The 20,212-nt window shown below is 45.8% G+C and overlaps 1 protein-coding gene across 2 annotated transcripts; it reads right to left on the bottom strand.

Annotated features, from left to right (window-relative positions):
- Positions 1–674: 674 nt before the first annotated feature.
- Positions 675–19,523, bottom strand: NAA50 (N-alpha-acetyltransferase 50, NatE catalytic subunit). 2 transcript variants are annotated; one of them, XM_035097413.3, is made up of 5 exons: positions 19,395–19,523; positions 6,021–6,157; positions 4,035–4,154; positions 3,801–3,867; positions 675–2,036 (listed from the first exon to the last, which is right to left on the bottom strand). In XM_035097413.3, exons 1-5 carry the CDS (start codon positions 19,400–19,402, stop codon positions 1,856–1,858), a joined length of 513 nt encoding a protein of 170 aa, XP_034953304.1. In that variant the 5' UTR covers positions 19,403–19,523; the 3' UTR covers positions 675–1,855. The 2 variants fall into 2 exon arrangements, with proteins under 2 accessions (XP_034953304.1, XP_034953305.1); XM_035097414.3 differs by having other exon boundaries at positions 6,021–6,154.
- Positions 19,524–20,212: the final 689 nt, after the last annotated feature.

The raw sequence follows: 20,212 nt of genomic DNA, 5'->3' as shown, positions 1-20,212 counted from the left end.
AAAACTACCTGTAAGTGATTTGTAGATCAAGAGAAGCCATTGACTTCCCAACCCCCAATTCCAAGTATCTACCATTCAGTTCCAAAAAAAAGGACATACACTTTCCTTAGCACCAGAAGATAGTTATGAGCAGATGTTGACTTGGGCTGTATATACATTCTTTAATGCAGTACCTTCCCCTTTGATCTTCTTTGCCTTATCTACAACTGATCAGGGAAAACAGTGTTGGCACTTGAGATTTAGATGTGCTTCAACAACATCTTTGCAGAAGGAAAACAAATCCTCAGGAAATACAATATAAAACTTAGCAAATTATGGCCAGAGAAGCAGTACGAGAACATTTCCTGTATAAGGATTCTGAAGGGTGAACTTGTTTTTCTTCTGATCAAAAGAATAAGCATGCAGTTGGGCAAAATGTCTAATGGACCAAGTAGGTGTCAGGATATTCTGCTAGCCTGATAAGGAATAGTGTTTCCTGACTTCTCCGCAATTAAAGGTTGCGCAATATTGCAAATTGCTTGAACTTTCCTGGTCTTCAAACCCCCTTGTTTCTCAATTCAGCATCACAGTGAAATTACATCTGCTAGCAAGGTTACATTGTAACCCCCACCCACCCACCCTCAATAAAGATTTTTCAAAGCAGAAAAGCGCAAGATACAGTTAAAAGTTCAAAATCAGGAAATAAATGCAGTTTAATATTGATTTAGGTGATAGGGCAGGTTCCCTCCCCTCCCTGGTACGTTTCCCCAGGTGGAGAGAAGAGTTGTAATGTTAAGCTGGCATTGCTGTACTGAATTGCTAGAAGCTCAAAATGAAATTGCAAACAAAAGCATAACAAAATACAAAGCAAGAGCTTGGTAAAGTAGGCTACAGTTCTTACATTACAATATCAGGAGAAAACCAGTTATTTTCTGAATCCTCACAATGCTCCCCAATAAGCCACTTCCATCTGATGTTCCATTGCACCCCCTTTTATATTCTTCTAAGATGAGTGCCAAATCTTCAGAAGTGTAATGGGGGGGGGACAGTTTTAATCATCTTCTATCTTAGGGAGCGTATAATCTCAGCAAGCAAGCAGAGTTCAAACCAGCAGAGCCATTTAGAAGGCAAAGCTTCCTTCCTTCTCTCTCTCTCTTTAAAAGTAAAAGTCACAGACTGATCTTCTTTAGCAATCTTTAATGTTTGGCTCCTCCATTGTTGCCAGAGCCAAGGGTCGTTCTGTTGTTAGTGCAATACCTATAACGAATGAGAGAAGAGTGGAAGATGGTACAGTCCACTCTGAATCCTCACCTACATCAGCCAAGAAAACACGGCATCAGCTGGTCACTTGCCAACTGCTCAGCAAGTTGAATCTTCTCGCCAGCCACTTTGTCTCAAAACACAATGAAGAAATGGCAGCTCAAATGCTCTGGATTGGCTTCCAAACTGATGCATGTTCAAATAGTAAACAAGGCCAAAACCGCCGAACCAAGTTCAAAACTAGAGACCGATAGACTCCATTACAAAAAAAAAAAGTGGCATGGTATTAGGAGCCTGGATGCAAGGTATTGCTTAAACTCTGCCCTTCAATGGGAATGCAGGAGGATCACACACATACAGAGGAAAAGCTGACCTTTGGAAGACCGAATGAAGGCCCCACCCCAGCTAGAACCGCATACTACTTCCATCCCAAAATTGCAAAGAAGTAGAGCTATGGAACCCAAACATACAATTTGACAATCCTTGGGAAGTTATTAATTTGTTGGAGAGGATACAACACACATTAGGAGCAGGGGGGAAACCAAAAACAGACACCAGGCCTCTCTTTCCCTATTTGGTGACAAGAAAGTGCAAGAAAGCGTTCATTGGGTTTTGTTCAGTTGTCAGACTTTTGCACATCTGTGTTCTGGCCGAGACAAGGGACTTTGAGGTTTTTTTGCAGCACGTGAGCATCCGCTGGTTCTATCCTCTTGTAGTAGTTCTTCTTCGTCTCAATGATCTCAAATCCAAACTTTCTGTAGAAGTCAATAGCAGATTCATTGCTAATCTGGACATGTCTGGGGTAAAAAAAGAAACCAAGGGAGAAAAGCATTATCATTTATGAAGGCTGGAACTTGGATCTATATGCTAATGAACTGTTTATCTGAAGATTGGAAGGGGAAAAAATGGGAAAGCAAGGATAGAGATTAAAACAGATGTTACCAGATGTGATAATAAACAAAAGACCATTCAACTTCTGTATCCCATGTTACATTCAGCTATCATCTTTACTTGCATATTGCATGCCAACTTATAACACAAGTGCCCAGAAATCAAGTACAGTCGTACCTTGGAAGTTTAACAGAATCCGTTCTGGAAGTCTGTTCGACTTCCAAAACATTTGTAAACCAAAGTGCAGCTTCTGATTGGCCGCAGGAAGCTCCTGCAGCCAATCAGAAGCTGCAGAAGCCCTGTTGGACGTTTGGGTTCCAAAGAATGTTTGCAAACCCGAACACTCACTTCCGGGTTTGTGGTGTTTGAGAGTCAAAATGTATGAGTACCAAGGTGTTCGGGATCCAAGGTACGACTGTCTATGACCATCCTATGTAAACGACTACCTACCTTTTGCCTTTCTGACTTCAGCAACAACAACCATTCTAACACAAAAAACTACTATAGAGCACATTTCCTAACCTGTTGTCCGCCAAGTACTTTGGACTACAACTCCCATCAGCCTCAGATAGCATGGCCATCCCAGGGATGATGGAAATTAAGTCCAGGATGCAAAAGAAAACAACATACAGTACTGCAGGGCTCTCATAAACCAGAAGGCACCAATACTACTAAACTGGCCCCCAAGAAAGCTATACCTTGATACCACTGCAGATGCCCAGCAACAATTGCACCAGGTGGGCCTTCTTTGAGACGGCATCCCACAACTGTGGTGCCATGATCAAGCAAGTCCTTTCCTACATGCTCACGTGCTGTATCTCAGATTGGGGGACAGCTAGTAACTTTAGAGGACCTATTCACAAGGTTGGGTTTACATGTGCAGAATTATGCTCAGGAGCTTTTTGAACTGCTGTTTATTTATAAGCTCTTGCAGAGCTCAGCATGTCCCTGGTCAATGGATATAGGGGGCACTAATAATAAACAATCCAGATACAATACTGATTAAAAAAAGAGGGCATCACTTACAAAAAGTAACAAGACTGTACAGTTGCACCTCGGTTCTCAAACGTAATCTGTTCTGGAAGTCCGTTCGACTTCTGAAAACATTCAAAAACCAAGGCATGGCTTCTGATTGGTTGTAGAAGCTTCCTACACTCAATCGGAAACCGCAAAAGCTGCATCGGACGTTCGGGTTCCAAAAACGTTTGCAAACCGGAACACGCACATCCAGATTTGTGGCATTTGGGAGCCAAAATGTTTGAGTCACAAGGCATTTGAGAACCAAGGTATGACTGTAATGTATGTACCTCCTGTGGTTAGCATTTGCACTGCATGGTAGTGTCAATATAATTAGTGCCTCTAATGCAGGCATCCCCAAACTTCAGCCCTCCAGATGTTTTGGACTACAACTCCCATCATCCCTGACCACTGGTCCTGTTAGCTAGGGACCATGGGAGTTGTAGGCCAAACCATCTGGAGGGCCGCAGTTTGGGGATGCCTGCTCTAATGTCTCCCAGCAAACTCTAGTACTCAAAAGCAAAAGTCTTATATCAGTTGGTCTCTAATACTATGCCACAAGACTTGAGCGCCAACATTTCCATGCATGCCAACTAAACATGTAAGCAACCAATTCCTCCTGCCTAGGGGGCCAGCAATGTCTTTCTACTTACAGATATATATTGTCGAAAGTGCCATCTTTTTCACAGATGTTTAACACATGATTCAACATTTTAGTTCCTACAAAGGAAGCAAGACAAAATGGAAGAAAGTTATTCCCAATTTCAAATACTGCATCTTGCAATATTTGTTATTTTATAAACAAGTACTAAATTTTGTTTCTGTAAGCTTTAGAGTCACATGTTCCATAGCCAAGAGCCACCTCATCATTTACAAAACAGCCTTACCTATCCCCAACCTTCGGTAAGGGGCCAGACATCCAAGCGTCATGATGTACAGTCTTTTCTGATTCTGAGAATGATCTACTCTACAGCACACTGCACCCACTGCAATATCATTGAAATAGGCTGCCAAAAAGAGGGGTGGGGAGAGGAAGAAAGCATATTATTTTGATTTTTTAAAAATCCACCATACCCTAAGGGTTTCGGATAAATATAAATATATAGATTTAAGAATACTGCATAATTAGAACAGCAAGACACACTTCCATATTAAATATATATTAAATATATAACAATAAATGTGATCCCATCCCTGCTTAACTCCACGCCTCAAACTAAATATGTAACAATAAAAATAATCCCATCCCAACTTAACTCCACATATCAAATATCAGGTCAAACAAGGTCTAATTCTCACTGAAGGAAGCCTGTACTATGCTGGTATAACTCCAGGCTGAAGGGGACAGAATAGTTTCTTGTAAAAATAAGATCTATAATGCTGCATGCATAAAACTAGCACATTAAAGAGAATGCTGGGGTAGAACCCTTTCCCCTCATATTCTATGTGCCAGAAATACTATGTATAATGGACAATTCAATCAGACCTGAAGTACAGCCTAAAGTGATAAAATCAAGACAGAGTTTTACAATTGCAGTAAGAGCTAGATCTTGCAATACTTTAGGAAAACATTCAAGCATAACTTTGATGCACAGTGGTCCATAGTTCTGCTTGTCACCCCCACCACAGTGTGTGTTTCATTACCTTATGGCAAGGACAATGAGAGGGGAACAAACCTCTTTCTACCTTGAATCATCAACTGAGTTGTGCTGAACTTCAAAGAGTGTGTGTGTGACTGCAATAAGCGGGATGACCTCAACCCCCTCTCCAGCTCCAAGCTAAACAGGAAGGCTAGAGTTGACCATGGCACTCTTCTTGCTTCTGCTGCCTGCCACCAAAATGTTGGTGAATAGTCAAGACACTCACAGTGCCTCAGCCAGCTAGCTCCAAAGTAAGCTCCTACTCCCCTTCCTCAGTTCAGAAAGCCTGGAGTGAAGCTGGGGCTTGTCCCTGAACTCCTGCAGGGGTGCAGCGAGAGGTAAAAGCTACAGTCTTATGAATACCCACCTCAGAATAGGCCTCATTGGGTTGGATCCATACAAAAGCAGACCCACTGAAATCAACAGCTTATTTTAGTCATGGACCAAGATTTCAATGGGTCTGCTCAAAGCATGGCTTACTTGGGACCCAATCCATTCAGTTCAATGGGACATACTTCTGAGAAAGCATGCATAGGCTTAAGGGGAGGTCCAAGGCCACCTTAAAAAAAGCTGAAAAACCCTGTTGTGTGTACAGGACGAAGGTTTACACAAAGGGTTTCTCTCTGTGCATATCAGAGACATGTGACAAGATATGTTAAGCATTTGAGTAGAAAAAATGATATTATTCATTTTAAAGGCCATGATGTAGTATAAAGGGAAAACGGGTTTCTAATGTAACATGAAAAGTAATTTAGGCCTACATAAGTTGTCAGTTCTGCATATTGCAGTCAACAGGAGGCGAGTGGTGATGCTAAAACACTCACAACTTTGCATGAAGGATCTTCATGAGGAAATGGGCCACTGCTTCCCGCACTTGCTGAAGCTTTTAAAACAACCAACAAGGGCACTAGTTTTCCTGAGCAGCTGTGGAAGGTAAAAGCTGGTAGCTAGAACAGGAGGTGGAGGGGTAGGAAAAGGCACAGACAAGGGGAAAAGAGGATGGACAACTAGCTCAGGCAAAAGAGGTACATACCTGAGTAAGATGGCTGAATAAAAGGTATCTGTATTATATATGCAGGCCCAGGCTGCAAGGCCTTCATACAGTCAGAATAATTAATGTATCTGGAAAAGCTATCCTCACGTAACAGATGTACTGAATCTAGCAGATAAACCAAGAACAATGGAAAACCCTCTATCCACCAACCCACCAAATAAAAAAGCAAGGTACTATACCCAGTTTGGCGAGCTCGCCAACCTCTAACACATCCTTGTAGAACTTGTCATTGTAGCTGACGGGAAAAATGACTTGGTTTAACCGCTTCAGCTGCTTAATGTTGTGTGGCGTCACATCACCCAGCTCGATCCGGCTACTGGAACAAATCAAAACATGCTTAATACCTCTAGGAATCCCACTTTGATTAAGCTATACTAGAAACAGTAGAACTGGTCACCTTGTCATGTCCAAGCACTTTGGTGCAATATCCCCATTCTACACAGAACCCACCTAAATCTATCATGCAGGATATAGTAGGACTCCTTTTTAAAAAAGCAAACACCTTGCAGTTACTCATATGGAAATTTGGCCCATACTTTCATGTTACACTGATCTTACAGCAATTAAATTTATACATGGATTGTACCCAGAGCAACAGGGTCAAACCATCATCTATCCAGCTTCTCAAGGGCAAGTCCTCTAAACTGCAGAGAGCATGGAAGTCATGTGTCTTGCTTCACACAAAGCCACAGAAGAGGTGAAATACGGTCCATCACCCATCTATTGGCACATGTGACTTTTGGGAGTTTCAGGGGATAGAAGACCCATAAATCACACTCATAGCTTGCTTGCTTCCTTCCCTAACACATCTAAAGGCACTGGGAAAGAAGCAAGAAAAACTTACTTTGAAACTCTTCACAAAGTGAAACAGGACACTTTGCCACTTTCACAATTTTGTGGAATGTCTGCAAGTCTCAGTGAGAGGGAGAGACAGGTAGTGGTAACCACAAATAGTACGGTAGCTGCCTAGTAAACCAAGCCATAATGTGTGGATCCTGGAAAACAACCTGTCATTTTAGAGTTGAGAAGGAAGCTAAATTAGCTCCTCAGAATGGCAGGAAGTAACATGAGCCATGCTGGAGACTTGAACCACTGGCTGTATGAAAAGAATTCCCAAGTTCACATTACAAGGCTCAGTCAAACATATAAACAAGACAACAGAACAAGAAAACAGGAACATACTTAAGCTGTAATACGTTTTCACATATAATATTATAAGCCATTACCCAAAACACATTTCCAACAGTGAAACTGCATACAGCTGTAGTTTCTTGTTCACATTAAGAAAGTTAAAACCCCCAAAAGGAGTCAGGGTCTCAGGGACAAAACCCAGAAAGCTGGAGAAGCCAGCCAGATGGAGATGTCAGTTGCCAACCTGGCATCCATGTGCAAGGTTAGAAACTGAGGTTTGAAAGCTAGAAGCTAAATGGCACCTTAAACCTAGGTTATGGGTGCAACAATGGCAAGTCTAGGCACACTTTTTTATAACAAGAATACAAAGCTGAAAGTGAATGAACTGCAGCTAAAATCTTATTCATTTTCACGTGGTCTAGTTCAGGGGTCCCCAGACTAAGGCCCGGGGGCCGGATGCGGCCCAATCACCTTCTAAATCCGGCCCGTGGATGGTCCGGGAATCAGTATGTTTTTACATGAGTAGAATGTGTCCTTTTACTTAAAATGCATCTCTGGGTTATTTGTGGGGCCTGCCTGGTGTTTTTACATGAGTAGAATGTGTCCTTTTATTTGAAATACATCTCTGGGTCATTTGTAGGGCATAGGAATTCGTTCATATTTTTTTCCAAAATATAGTCCGGCCCCCCATAACGTCTGAGGGACAGTGGACCGGCCCCCTGCTGAAAATGTTTGCTGACCCCCTGGTCTAGTCCTCATCTGAAGACTGCAAAAAACAAAACCATGCTTCCTCTGTCCACCTCCCTTATATTGTTAAGAGGGTCTCTTCTCCAGTATTCAGAGTGGCTGGAAGTGGGGAGGCAGAAAAAGGTCCTCCTTTCTTTCCACTCTGCATACAAACCCTGGATTCTCCAAACACCCCCTTTCATTCATATAAATATATATTTTGACACCACAATTAACACATATTAAAGGCCTATACAAGTGATGGCAGAGACACCCACCTTGAGTGTCCAGTTCGCACACCTAAGACTCACTGTATTTTTCCATGTACAATCGTACCTTGGATTTCCAACAGCTTAATTCTCGAATATTTTGACTCCCAAACCTGGAAGTGACTGTTCTGGCTGGCAAACTATTTTTGGAAGCCCAACGTCTGACAGGCTTCCACTGCTTCTGATTGGCTGCAAGAGCTTCCTGCAGCCAATCAGAAGCCACGCATTGGTTTTCGAACATTTTGGAAGTCGAATGGACTTCTGGAAAGGATTCCATTCGACTTCCAAGGTACAACTGTACAAGACGCCCCCAAGATCTATTGGAAGTCTAGCGGGGAGGAATTTCTCCTCCCACACCCTCAGCATTAATCTGAAATCTTAGGTGCAGCACTGCACCCAGAGCTCAGAAACTGCTCACGTTTATGAAATTCCCTGTCGCAAAACGCTCCTAGAACAATGGGAGTTTTGAACACTGTCCATGTGGTCACAATTAGACCCACACCAGTTGTAAAATGTGTCTGGCACCTAGTTATTTCTTATGTGCTAGGGCATAGGGCCAGATAGAGTCCATACTGTGTGCCTAATCATCTGACTTCTGCTCTCACATGGGGTTTATACACTGGTTGAGATGTGCTGTACAAGTGCAAGATTTAACTCTGCAATGAGATCCCTGCCATTCCAAACTGGGCAAGAAGGAGGGGTCAGTTTCCTACCCAATCACTGACTTCACTAAGAGGGATAATACTTGACCTGGCAAATATTACTATTTATTATTATTGTATGAGGCAACTGAGAAGTAGCTGTGTTGAGAGCTCAGGAGCTGAATCCAAATGCAATGAGAATAGTAGAGGTTGAAAACATTAACAGGCTTGCTCATATTAACCACTTAGAAAATTAGTTATCTATATCAGGAAATATGAAATGAGAAATATAGTCAAAGAATCTCAAGGCTAGCTCCAGCAGTGTCTTAAGAAAGAACGGATAAAGAACTTTATACTGCTTTCTTCGATGCTTTTCATATTTTAAATGCAAGATTTCAGATTTCTAGTCTATGCGAATGTGTATGTGTGTGTGTGAGAGAGAGTGTGAGTCATTATTTGCAGGTTTTTTTTAAAAAAATACCTATTCACTTAAGTCTTGGAGTGTTTTGAAAGGAGCACCTTTTAATATATAAATACAACTCATAGTTGCTTATGGTAGACTAAGAAAAGTAGGCAGTAACTGAAAAAGCATCTATGCATAAACTCATGCTCCAGCCACTAATAACAACTTTGCGAAAGGTTTTAGATTAGTCAAGTTCTTTTGAGAGTTGCTTGTGTGTGTGTGTGTTTAAGTGAGAAATTGTAGTAATCTTTCTGAAGCTGCAGTTGTGTCTGTTGTGTACTGAGGGGGCTGAACTGGGAATTTATATGATTTATCTTGATTTTACAGTCAAATTATACAGCTTTCTTAAAAACAATACATTTTTAAGTGCACGACATTCCTCTTGTTAGAAAGAGAGTAACTCCAAAGGAGAAACAATGTTTTATTGGCCAGTTGGAAATGCCACCATGTAGTACAGACTTTTAACACACTGTGAGAACAAATTAACAATCTTCTTCCCTAAACAAAGAACCAGGAAGTTATTTGCACACTGTAGCAGTACATAGGAGGCATTTCTATTTATTTAAGACAGAGTCCACCTGTTAGTCAAAAAGCTTTCAGATCCGCTTTCAAAAATCAGTACTAAGACTCAGGCTCACATTTGAAAAAGACATAACACATAAGTAAAAAGGAATGGGCGGGAGGAAGGGAATATACATTTAGACACTTTAAAAGATACAATTCTTATAATATGGTTATGTCTATTCAGATTCTGGCTGTCTAGAAGAACAGCAACTCATTGCTGATGCCAGTGGCAATTCTGGCAGTCTTGCCCTTGATAAAGCCAACAATGATAGAATAGTATGAAATCTGTATTGCTGCACTCTACCATGCATTGAAGAAGGTGGCAAATTCCCCTATATTAACCATGGTGTAAGCTGATTTGTCTGTATGCATTCAGTCCCTCATGGCTGCCTGATTTTGGAAGTTTTGCGACCATTATGAGGTCTTCTTCCTTGTCAGTCAAGTTGCCCTCTGAGCATGAAAAGCTTTTAATTTCCCTCTGCTGGATTGTAACTCTTTGCTTCAGCCATGACTTCAGTCACAGAATGCTGTCTACTTGTGAATGATGAGCCAGTTCTTTACAAAGTAATTAGCAAAAATAAACCGAGACAGGGATCTAAGCCGCCACCTTAACACAGCAATATCACAGCTCACAGCTCTGCTCACTTCTCAATATATTTATAGCCAGTTACCAAAATGGACCACATGCACATTTGATTTACAAATGGAAATAAACTTATGTATCCACAACCTATCGGACATTTCTTTTGGGAAAATTTTGAGCCTTACTCTGTAAGAAAGTTGCCCCAGTCAGTGTTCTTGCATGTCTAAGATTCAAACTTTCTCTGCTAATTTTCCAGTTGTCCCCTCCATCTCTAGAAAACTTTGGACTGCACAAGTTGGGCCTGTTTAATATCATGTTCTTTACTTTAAAGCACTGAAAACTTTTAAAACAGAAAACTTCTGCTGTCAGAAGAGCGGCAGAAGTATTGGCAACAGAAATACCTGGTAGACAAGGGGAAAGACTCCAAACATCTGCCCCCCACAATACGTCTCTTTAGCACCACAGACTTTGAGAGGAATAGGAAAACTGGTGAGACAGTGGTATCAGAAATAAACCCAAGAAAAGGAAGTGTCTCTAAAGGCGTTCTTAATTTGGAGCCAGTGAGAATTTCACTGAAGCTCTGGGAAGATGGTATTGGTAGCAGAATAATGCTTAAGTCGATCAAAGAAAGCAAAATATGCAGGGACTTTGCATTTTGATAGTTACATGCTCTCCAGCTACTAGCAAGCAATTTGATTTCATTTGACTCTTACCCACACCACCACATAAAATCATTCTACAGCACTGTCAATATAATGACCATCTGATTGCTCTTTACGTCTGCTTTCCACCTAGCCAGGAGCTTGTGTCACTAGAAGCATGAGAAATATGGGTACTGGTTAGCTTGTATGTTTTTTTTTTTAAAGGATCAGCAATTCTCCGTTGAGTGTTGGTTGCAAATGATACCGTGTTTCTCATATTTTAAGGCATCCCCAAAAAATAAGCCATGACAGGATTTCTAAGGGTTGGTGAAAAATAAGACATACCCCGAAAATAAGCCATGTCGTGTAGCCCCGACCGAGCGAGAGGCGAAGGCGCGGGACCCAGCAGGAGCTCCCTGCCTGCTTCCCCGAGCCGTCGCGCATCGGGGGACAGAGCCGAAGATCGGCGGGCGCTCCTTGCTGGGCTTGACAAGCCCGGCAAACAGCGCCCGCCGATCTTCGGACCTGTCCTGTGTGACAGGCGGGGGTGGGGTGGGGAAGCGGAGATCGTTCTCCGCTCTCCCCCCACCCCCGCCTGTCACCAAAGATCAGCGGGCGCTGTTTGCTGGGCTTGACAAGCCCGGCAAACAGCGCCCGCCGATCTTCGGACCTGTCCTGTGTGACAGGCGGGGGTGGGGTGGGGGGAAGCGGAGATCGCCTGTCACACAGCACAGGGCCGAAGATCGGCGGGCGCTGTTTGCCGGGCTTGTCAAGCCCAGCAAACAGCGCCCGCCGATCTTTGGTGACAGGCGGGGGTGGGGGGAGAGCGGAGAACGATCTCCGCTTCCCCCCCACCCCCGCCTGTCACACAGCACAGGTCGGCGGGCGCTGTTTGCCGGGCTTGTCAAGCCCAGCTAGGAGCGCCCGCCGATCTTCGGTGACAGGCGGGGATGGGGGGAGAGCGGAGAACGATCTCCGCTTCTCCCCCACCCCCGCCTGTCACACAGGACAGGTCCGAAGATCGGCGGGCGCTGTTTGCCGGGCTTGTCAAGCCCAGCAAGGAGCGCCCGCCGATCTTCGGACCTGTCCTGTGTGACAGGCGGGGGTGGGGGGGAAGCGGAGATTGTTCTCCGCTCTCCCCCCACCCCCGCCTGTCACCAAAGATCGGCGGGCGCTCCTTGCTGGGCTTGACAAGCCCGGCAAACAGCGCCCGCCGATCTTCGGCCCTGTGCTGTGTGACAGGCGGGGGTGGGGGAGAAGCGGAGATCGTTCTCCGCTCTCCGCCCACCCCCGCCTGTCACCGAAGATCGGCGGGCGCTCCTTGCTGGGCTTGACAAGCCCGGCAAACAGCGCCCGCCGATCTTCGGACCTGTCCTGTGTGACAGGCGGGGGTGGGGGAGAAGCGGAGATCGTTCTCCGCTCTCCCCCCACCCCCGCCTGTCACCAAAGATCGGCGGGCGCTGTTTGCTGGGCTTGACAAGCCTGGCAAACAGCGCCCGCCGATCTTCGGCCCTGTGCTGTGTGACAGGCGGGGGTGGGGGAGAAGCGGAGATCGTTCTCCGCTCTCCGCCCACCCCCGCCTGTCACCGAAGATCGGCGGGCGCTCCTTGTTGGGCTTGACAAGCCCGGCAAACAGCACCCGCCGATCTTCGGACCTGTCCTGTGTGACAGGCGGGGGTGGGGGAGAAGCGGAGATCGTTCTCCGCTCTCCGCCCACCCCCGCCTGTCACCGAAGATCGGCGGGCGCTCCTTGCTGGGCTTGACAAGCCCAGCAAACAGCGCCCGCCGATCTTCGGACCTGTCCTGTGTGACAGGCGGGGGTGGGGGAGAAGCGGAGATCGTTCTCCGCTCTCCGCCCACCCCCGCCTGTCACCGAAGATCGGCGGGCGCTCCTAGCTGGGCTTGACAAGCCCGGCAAACAGCGCCCGCCGACCTGTGCTGTGTGACAGGCGGGGGTGGGGGGGAAGCGGAGATCGTTCTCCGCTCTCCGCCCACCCCCGCCTGTCACCGAAGATCGGCGGGCGCTCCTTGCTGGGCTTGACAAGCCCGGCAAACAGCGCCCGCCGATCTTCGGACCTGTCCTGTGTGACAGGCGGGGGTGGGGGGGAAGCGGAGCTCCGCTCTCCCCCCACCCCCGCCTGTCACCAAAGATCGGCGGGCGCTCCTTGCTGGGCTTGACAAGCCCGGCAAACAGCGCCCGCCGATCTTCGGACCTGTCCTGTGTGACAGGCGGGGGTGGGGGTGAAGCGGAGATCGTTCTCCGCTCTCCCCCCACCCCCGCCTGTCACCAAAGATCGGCGGGCGCTCCTTGCTGGGCTTGACAAGCCCGGCAAACAGCGCCCGCCGATCTTCGGACCTGTCCTGTGTGACAGGCGGGGGTGGGGGAGAAGCGGAGATCGTTCTCCGCTCTCCCCCCACCCCCGCCTGTCACCGATCGGCGGGCGCTCCTCGCTGGGCTTGACAAGCCCGGCAAACAGCGCCCGCCGACCTGTGCTGTGTGACAGGTGGGGGTGGGGGGGAAGCGGAGATCGTTCTCCGCTCTCCGCCCACCCCCGCCTGTCACCGAAGATCGGCGGGCGCTCCTTGCTGGGCTTGACAAGCCCGGCAAACAGCGCCCGCCGATCTTCGGACCTGTCCTGTGTGACAGGCGGGGGTGGGGGGGGAAGCGGAGCTCCGCTCTCCCCCCACCCCCGCCTGTCACCAAAGATCGGCGGGCGCTCCTTGCTGGGCTTGACAAGCCCGGCAAACAGCGCCCGCCGATCTTCGGACCTGTCCTGTGTGACAGGCGGGAGTGGGGGTGAAGCGGAGATCGTTCTCCGCTCTCCCCCCACCCCCGCCTGTCACCAAAGATCGGCGGGCGCTCCTTGCTGGGCTTGACAAGCCCGGCAAACAGCGCCCGCCGATCTTCGGACCTGTCCTGTGTGACAGGCGGGGGTGGGGGAAAAGCGGAGATCGTTCTCCGCTCTCCCCCCACCCCCGCCTGTCACCAAAGATCGGCGGGCGCTCCTCGCTGGGCTTGACAAGCCCGGCAAACAGCGCCTGCCGACCTGCGCTGTGTGACAGGCGGGGGTGGGGGGAAGCGGAGATCGTTCTCCGCTCTCCGCCCACCCCCGCCTGTCACCGAAGATCGGCGGGCGCTGTTTGCTGGGCTTGACAAGCCCGGCAAACAGCGCCCGCGTGCACTTTATTAAAAAATAAGACATCCCTCAAAAATAAGCCATGTCGTGTTTTTTTGAAGAAAAAAATAATATAAGACATGACTTATAATATGAGAAACACGGTAGTTCATTATGTTGTTTTGGTTTTGCATACTGAAAATAGATTTTTTAAAATTGGGATTAGCCATTCTTCATCACAGAATCCTAAACATAACCAGATACCCGCAAGCACTTAGCAGATATTAAATCAGTCTGCAATTTTCATCATCTGGCTAAGTCTGAGAGCAAGGCTTCAACGTCTAATCCCCCTCACACATACTCCCAATCCCTGCAGAAGAGTTCTGGAGAAATCAAACATTTGTGCACTATTTTGTGGCATTTTGTTGGTGTTAAAAAAGTATTACACAACCATGGATTTTGGAGTTAAATGTTTAAGAAATTAATAATATGCTCTATGGTTGTATAAAGGGTTTTCTGCTTTAAATCAATGGATTTTATGCTTAAAACGCTGAGTACTGTGCACATTTATTGATAAAGTAGGGGAAGCTTCCTTATATTGAATCATGCTGTTAGTCCATCAAGTGCAAATGTCTACTCTGACTGGCAGTGGCTCTCTAGGGATTCAGACAAAAGCCTTCCCCGGCCCTACCTGAATATGTCAGGGTTGAACATGAGACCCTCTGCATCCATAAAGTATCTGATTTAGCATTGCCTTCATTTAAACCAGCAGTCTTCAGCCTTTCAGATCCAGCCTTACATTTAACTTAAACATGCATATTTTACCATATATATTTTACCATACAGTATATATATTTTACCATATATATGTAGTATACTAGTACTGCTGTTCTGACTCAGTCTACAACCCACTAAGATCCTGCCAAAAATTTCCATCAATGCCAAGTCAAAAGACAATATCTGAGTGCAATAAGGATAGATCAAGACAGAAAAGAACGTCAAAACCTCTATCAAGAATTATAGAACAAAACTGCAGGACCACCAAGAGAGCCTGGTATTAGAAAAATAATGCACAATAACAGACCTTCCTTGACACTCACTGACTACTAGCACAATGCATAGTCAAGGAAGTTTGCTATTGTTCATTACAGCCTAAGAAAAGACCAACTCTAAAGCAAACCTATGGTGCTATAATAGTAGCTGCTAACATCTGTGTAACATCAATATACAGTCATACCTTGGAAGTTGAATGGAATCTGCTCCAGAAACCAAAGTGCAGCAATTGGAAGCCGCAGAAGCGCAATCTGCTTCTCAAAATAGTTCGCAAACTGGAACAGTCACATCCAGGTTTGCGGCATTCGGGAGCCAAAACGTTCGCGAACTACTTAAGCTGCTTGAAAACCAAGGTATGACTGTAGTTCAGTTAGGATCTTTTATGCTCTCAGAAGCAAATTGGCATCTACTGAAACTGAACTTATCTCCAAGAGTCACTCTTTTAGTACACAAGGCAAGACCAACTCTTCTGAATCCATAGAGCATTGTGTTTCTAACACCATGTTCACCATCTGTGCTAATCCATAGCAAATGGCAAAATGCCCCCATGATGTCACCCTACAGGGCAGATGCTCTGACCTCCACTGCATCAACCAGAGATGCAGGTGGCAGGAATTCAGTAAATGAATTATCTTGCAATTCCAGCAGACATGGGTCGGAATCCAATTATACAACATACATAGGCTGTGAATAACCACCCTTTTGATGGATTTCAGTTGTAATCTGAAAATGCTGGAGACTTGGCAAAGCCTGTGGGCTTACTGGGGAAAAGGGGGAAGAGGCTGTCAACCCAACAGGCCATTTCATGTAAATGGTAAATCAATGCATGTAATTTCTGTAAATGTAATATATTTATACATGATACATACATGTTTGGTCTTGTATTCCACCAAAGAAACATCATATATTAAACAATCATTAGATTCTTTGTAACAAGTGATGGTTAGCTATTCCGTATTCTCTGAACAAATCCTGTGCGGGACTTAACTTGGCAAGGGAAATATTAAGGTTTTAAAATTGGTTTTAACTGTAGCTTGTAAACTCCCTTGAGTACTCCTATTAAAAAGTAAATGATAAAGTAAATAAACAGTTACCCTGTAGGTTTTTAACACACAGTTTTAAAAAAAGTTATTTCCAAACACATTTCTTTATTGATAGCCAAACCTTCCTCAGTTCATTTTGACATCAACTCTGCATTTACAAGCTTCCATAGAGAACATTTTTAAAAAGCTTCTGCTTTCCGAGAACTCTCTCCAAGCCTATAATGTTAGCGATCTTTTTGGCTTTTTAGCAACCATGGTGAAAGCAAAAGCAGCTTCATGTTTCAATGTGTATTCAACCCTCCTTCAACATTTCATCTATTTTAACCCATTAAATACAGCTCCCCCAGCTGATTTTAAGGCTCTAAGTAAGGAGCCTTGCAGTCTTTTGAGCTACTGACAGATCTGGCTAAGTAGTCCGCGTACCATCCACCATGACTTGCTTGTTTGCCACAGAAAAGAGACTTCTAGGTAGGGGGAAATGGCAGACCACTTTTGAAGAGAGCCTATCCAAAGGGGGTGTCCTTTTGGGACATAGCAAGCTCTATGCTAGCTTGATGTCTACTGTGGTAATGGGTTTTGAGGATTTACTCTACTTGCTTTATACCTCTGTGTTACTGGTAAAGGTAAAGGTAAAGGGACCCCTGACCATTAGGTCCAGTCGTTACCGACTCTGGGGTTGCAGCGCTCATCTCGCGTTATTAGCCGAGGGAGCCGGCATACAGCTTCCAGGTCATGTGGCCAGCATTACAAAGCCACTTCTGGCGAACCAGAGCAGCACACGGAAACGCTGTTTACCTATTTATCTACTTGCACTTTGACGTGCTTTCGAACTGCTAGGTTGACAGGAGCTGGGACCGAGCAATGGGAGCTCACCCCGTTGTGGGGATTCGAACTGCCGACCTTCTGATCGGCAAGCCCTAGGCTATGTGGTTTAACCCACAGCGCCACCCGCGTCCCTCCGTGTTACTGGAGGGAGAGCAAATAGAAGCCCCTTTCTAGCTTACTGACATGGCTCTTTGGGGCACAAGGGGCACTCTTTGTGGCTCTGGGATTCTAGGCGATACTGAGATGTTCTATCAAAAACTGTTCTTACAGTCTCTTACAAAACAAAGATACAGCTCAAGCCTGGTATTAAAAAGCCCAGTTACAATATCTATTACATGTGTAAAAGGTCAGTAGTCAACTGGTATCCAAACTAGAGGATTTGTACCAACACAGTGACACCACTATTTGAGTTACATTAAGGTCACACTTGCATCTCACAATCATACTAGTATGCGCTCAGTTCTGAAAGAGCTGTGGTAGTTTTGAATGAACACCCAAACACATAAGCCCATACATTATATGGGTTGCCATCAGAAGTATATTAAAACTCAGTATTTCAAATGTTCCACCAAAAGCAGCCCACCCTTTGGCTTGCACACAGTTGGAATCTCTTCTTCTGTAAGCAATAGTAGCTATTTTTCTCTATTACACATCAAATAAAATACGGTTGTCATTTCGAATGCAATATGTTACTTCAGCAGCGCCAGGACGCCCTGATGCCTGGAACAGTTCTCCAGTTGTTTTAAGTTTAACCAAAGATGGAAAGAAGACAAAGTCCCTACCAGAGAGGAATGGCAAACTAAACTGCTGGAATATGCAGAAATAGCAAAAATGACCGGAAGAAATCAGAAACCAAGTAGACGAAAGCTTCAAAAAAGAATAGGAGAAATTCACACTTTATCTGAGAGACCATTGTAAACAAATGAAAACATTAGCAGGTTTTTAAGAACACTTGTAACAAAAACTTTGAATAATGGAGATAGATTTAAAATATAGCTGATGAAATAAATGCATAAAGGACAACATAAAGACCCATGGAGGTAATGCAGGTGGGTGGGGGAGTCAGATTCAAGGGAATCTTGTTTTTTGAATATATTTGTGATATTGTAAAAATTTTATTGGCGACCCAGGTGGCGCTGTGGGTTAAACCACAGAGTCTAGGGCTTGCTGATCAGAAGGTCGGCGGTTCGAATCCCTGCAATGGGGTGAGCTCCCATTGCTCGGTCCCAGCTCCTGCCCACCTAGCAGTTTGAAAGCACATCAAAGTGCAAGTAGATAAATAGGGACCGCTCCGGCGGGAAGGCAAATGGTGTTTCCGTGTGCTGCTCTGGTTCGCCAGAAGCAGCTTTGTCATGCTGGCCACATGACCCGGAAGCTGTCTGCGGACAAACACTGACTCCCTCGGCCTATAGAGCGAGATTAGCGCCGCAACCCCAGAGTCGGACACGACTGGACCTGATGGTCAGGGGCGCCTTTACCTTTACCTAAAAATTTTATATTTGTAAAATCAAGTCAATTGTTTCCAAAAAGAAAAAGGGGGGGGGAGTTTAACCAGTCTTTTCAGAGGACTCACTTTTAGCCCTAACCTGCAACTTTTGGAGGGAGTTGTTTGTTTTGTTACATACAGCCATCTTCTACCCCTCTCTCTTTAGGCTGACCAGATGCTGAGGAGAATCTACAACACATGCTGATTTTCTACGTGGACAAAATATTTATGTGTGTTAAGGGTTGCTGTTGCTTAGATAGAAAGAAAAAATGTCCTGCATTTATTTCAACCCTGCGACCTCCACGGTGGCACTTTTAAAGTTGGGGTGGGAGATGAAACTGATGGACTATGCAGAGATGGGAAAACTGACGGGGAAGATAAGAAACCAGGAAGATCAAGTATTTTTAAAGGACTGGAGTAAATTCTTAATTTATTTAAAAGACCACTGTAAACAGTTAAAATCATTGGCAGGGATGTAATGACACTTGTAAAGTGGAATTAACTCTGCTAACTATGGAAAGAACTTTTTATTTTAATGTTTGAAATGGTTAAAGTTAAAATGTAAAAAATATTATTTAAAAAAATGAAAATAAAGTTGGGGTGGGTGGGGAAGGGGGAAAACAATCTGCTGGTCCATTCGCGGGAATCAGGCACGGCTCACTCTCATCGCAACCTTATGGCGCACCTTGAACCCAGAACCCGCCAAGTCCGAGCCGCTTCCTCTCTCCCTTCCTCCCTCGCCGACGTAACATAACCGCATCCTCTCCTGAGAAAACGGGAGCTGGGAGAATAATCCGGAGGGGCCAGCTTCGCTTCAACTCCCCCCTCCCGGGAAAGAAGCGCGGGAAACAAAGACCCACCGCCGCCACGGGGGGGGGGGAACCTGAGGGGAAAAGAAAACCTCGAGGGCGCCTGAGGAGACCGGTGCTCGGTGGTGGTGGCTGGGCCGGGGGGAGGCGGGAAGAAAAGGGGAGAGAAAGGTATTAGCGGCTGCCGCCGGTCCCGCACTCACCCCTTCATAGCTGCTGCCGAGGGCCCCGGGATCCAGCAGCGGCGGTTAAGCTGCTCCTGCTGCGCCTGCTCTTGCCGCCGCCGCCGCTCCACATGGGCCTCAGGCCGCTCCGAGCTACCGCGCGCGCCTGCGCACAACCCCACCCCCGCCTCAACTCGACCTTTCACCCGACGGCGACGTGACGACGTCAGCACGCTTTGCTAGCGTAACACTTTGCACGTGCTCCGATAGTCTCTTCGCCCCGCCCCCCGTTTAGAAGTCACTCAGAAACCGACTTCCGGGTTCTTTAGTTCCCGCCCCCCGTTTAGAAGTCACTCAGAGATCGACTTCCGGGTTCTTTTCTCTGCCACGCGATTTGCCCACAGAAAAGTGAAGCTTGTTAACAGTCTAGCCGCTTGGATGGTTTTCCGATTTCAATATAACTTATTATATTCATCTACAGTGGCACCTTTGGTAATCTTTCGTAATATGGGGGCCTGTACAAACCAAATGGATCTTCTCAATTATGAATCTTCTCAATTTTATGCCCCCTTGAATCTGTGTTCATCCTAAATCTGGCGCTACTGCAATGCAGGAATCTCACCCAGATCATCCATGACAGGTGGCCCCCCAATCTGCTCAAAAACCTCTAAGGAAGAAGAGTCCACCACCTCCCGAGGGAGTCCGTTCCACTGCCAAACAGCTCTTATCCTTAGAAAGTTCTTCCTGATGTTTAGTTGGAATCTCCTTTCTTGTAACTTGAAGCCATTGGTTTGGGTCCTACCCTCCAGAGCAGAACAAGCTTGCTTCATCCTCCATGTGACCATTAGATATTTGAA

Source organism: Zootoca vivipara, chromosome 15 (genome assembly GCF_965207765.1).
Source record: "Zootoca vivipara chromosome 15, rZooViv2.hap1.1, whole genome shotgun sequence".
Taxonomy (NCBI): Eukaryota; Metazoa; Chordata; class Lepidosauria; order Squamata; family Lacertidae; genus Zootoca; species Zootoca vivipara.
Note: the sequence above shows the minus strand (reverse complement) of the source record. Positions and strands in the feature narration are given on the sequence as shown.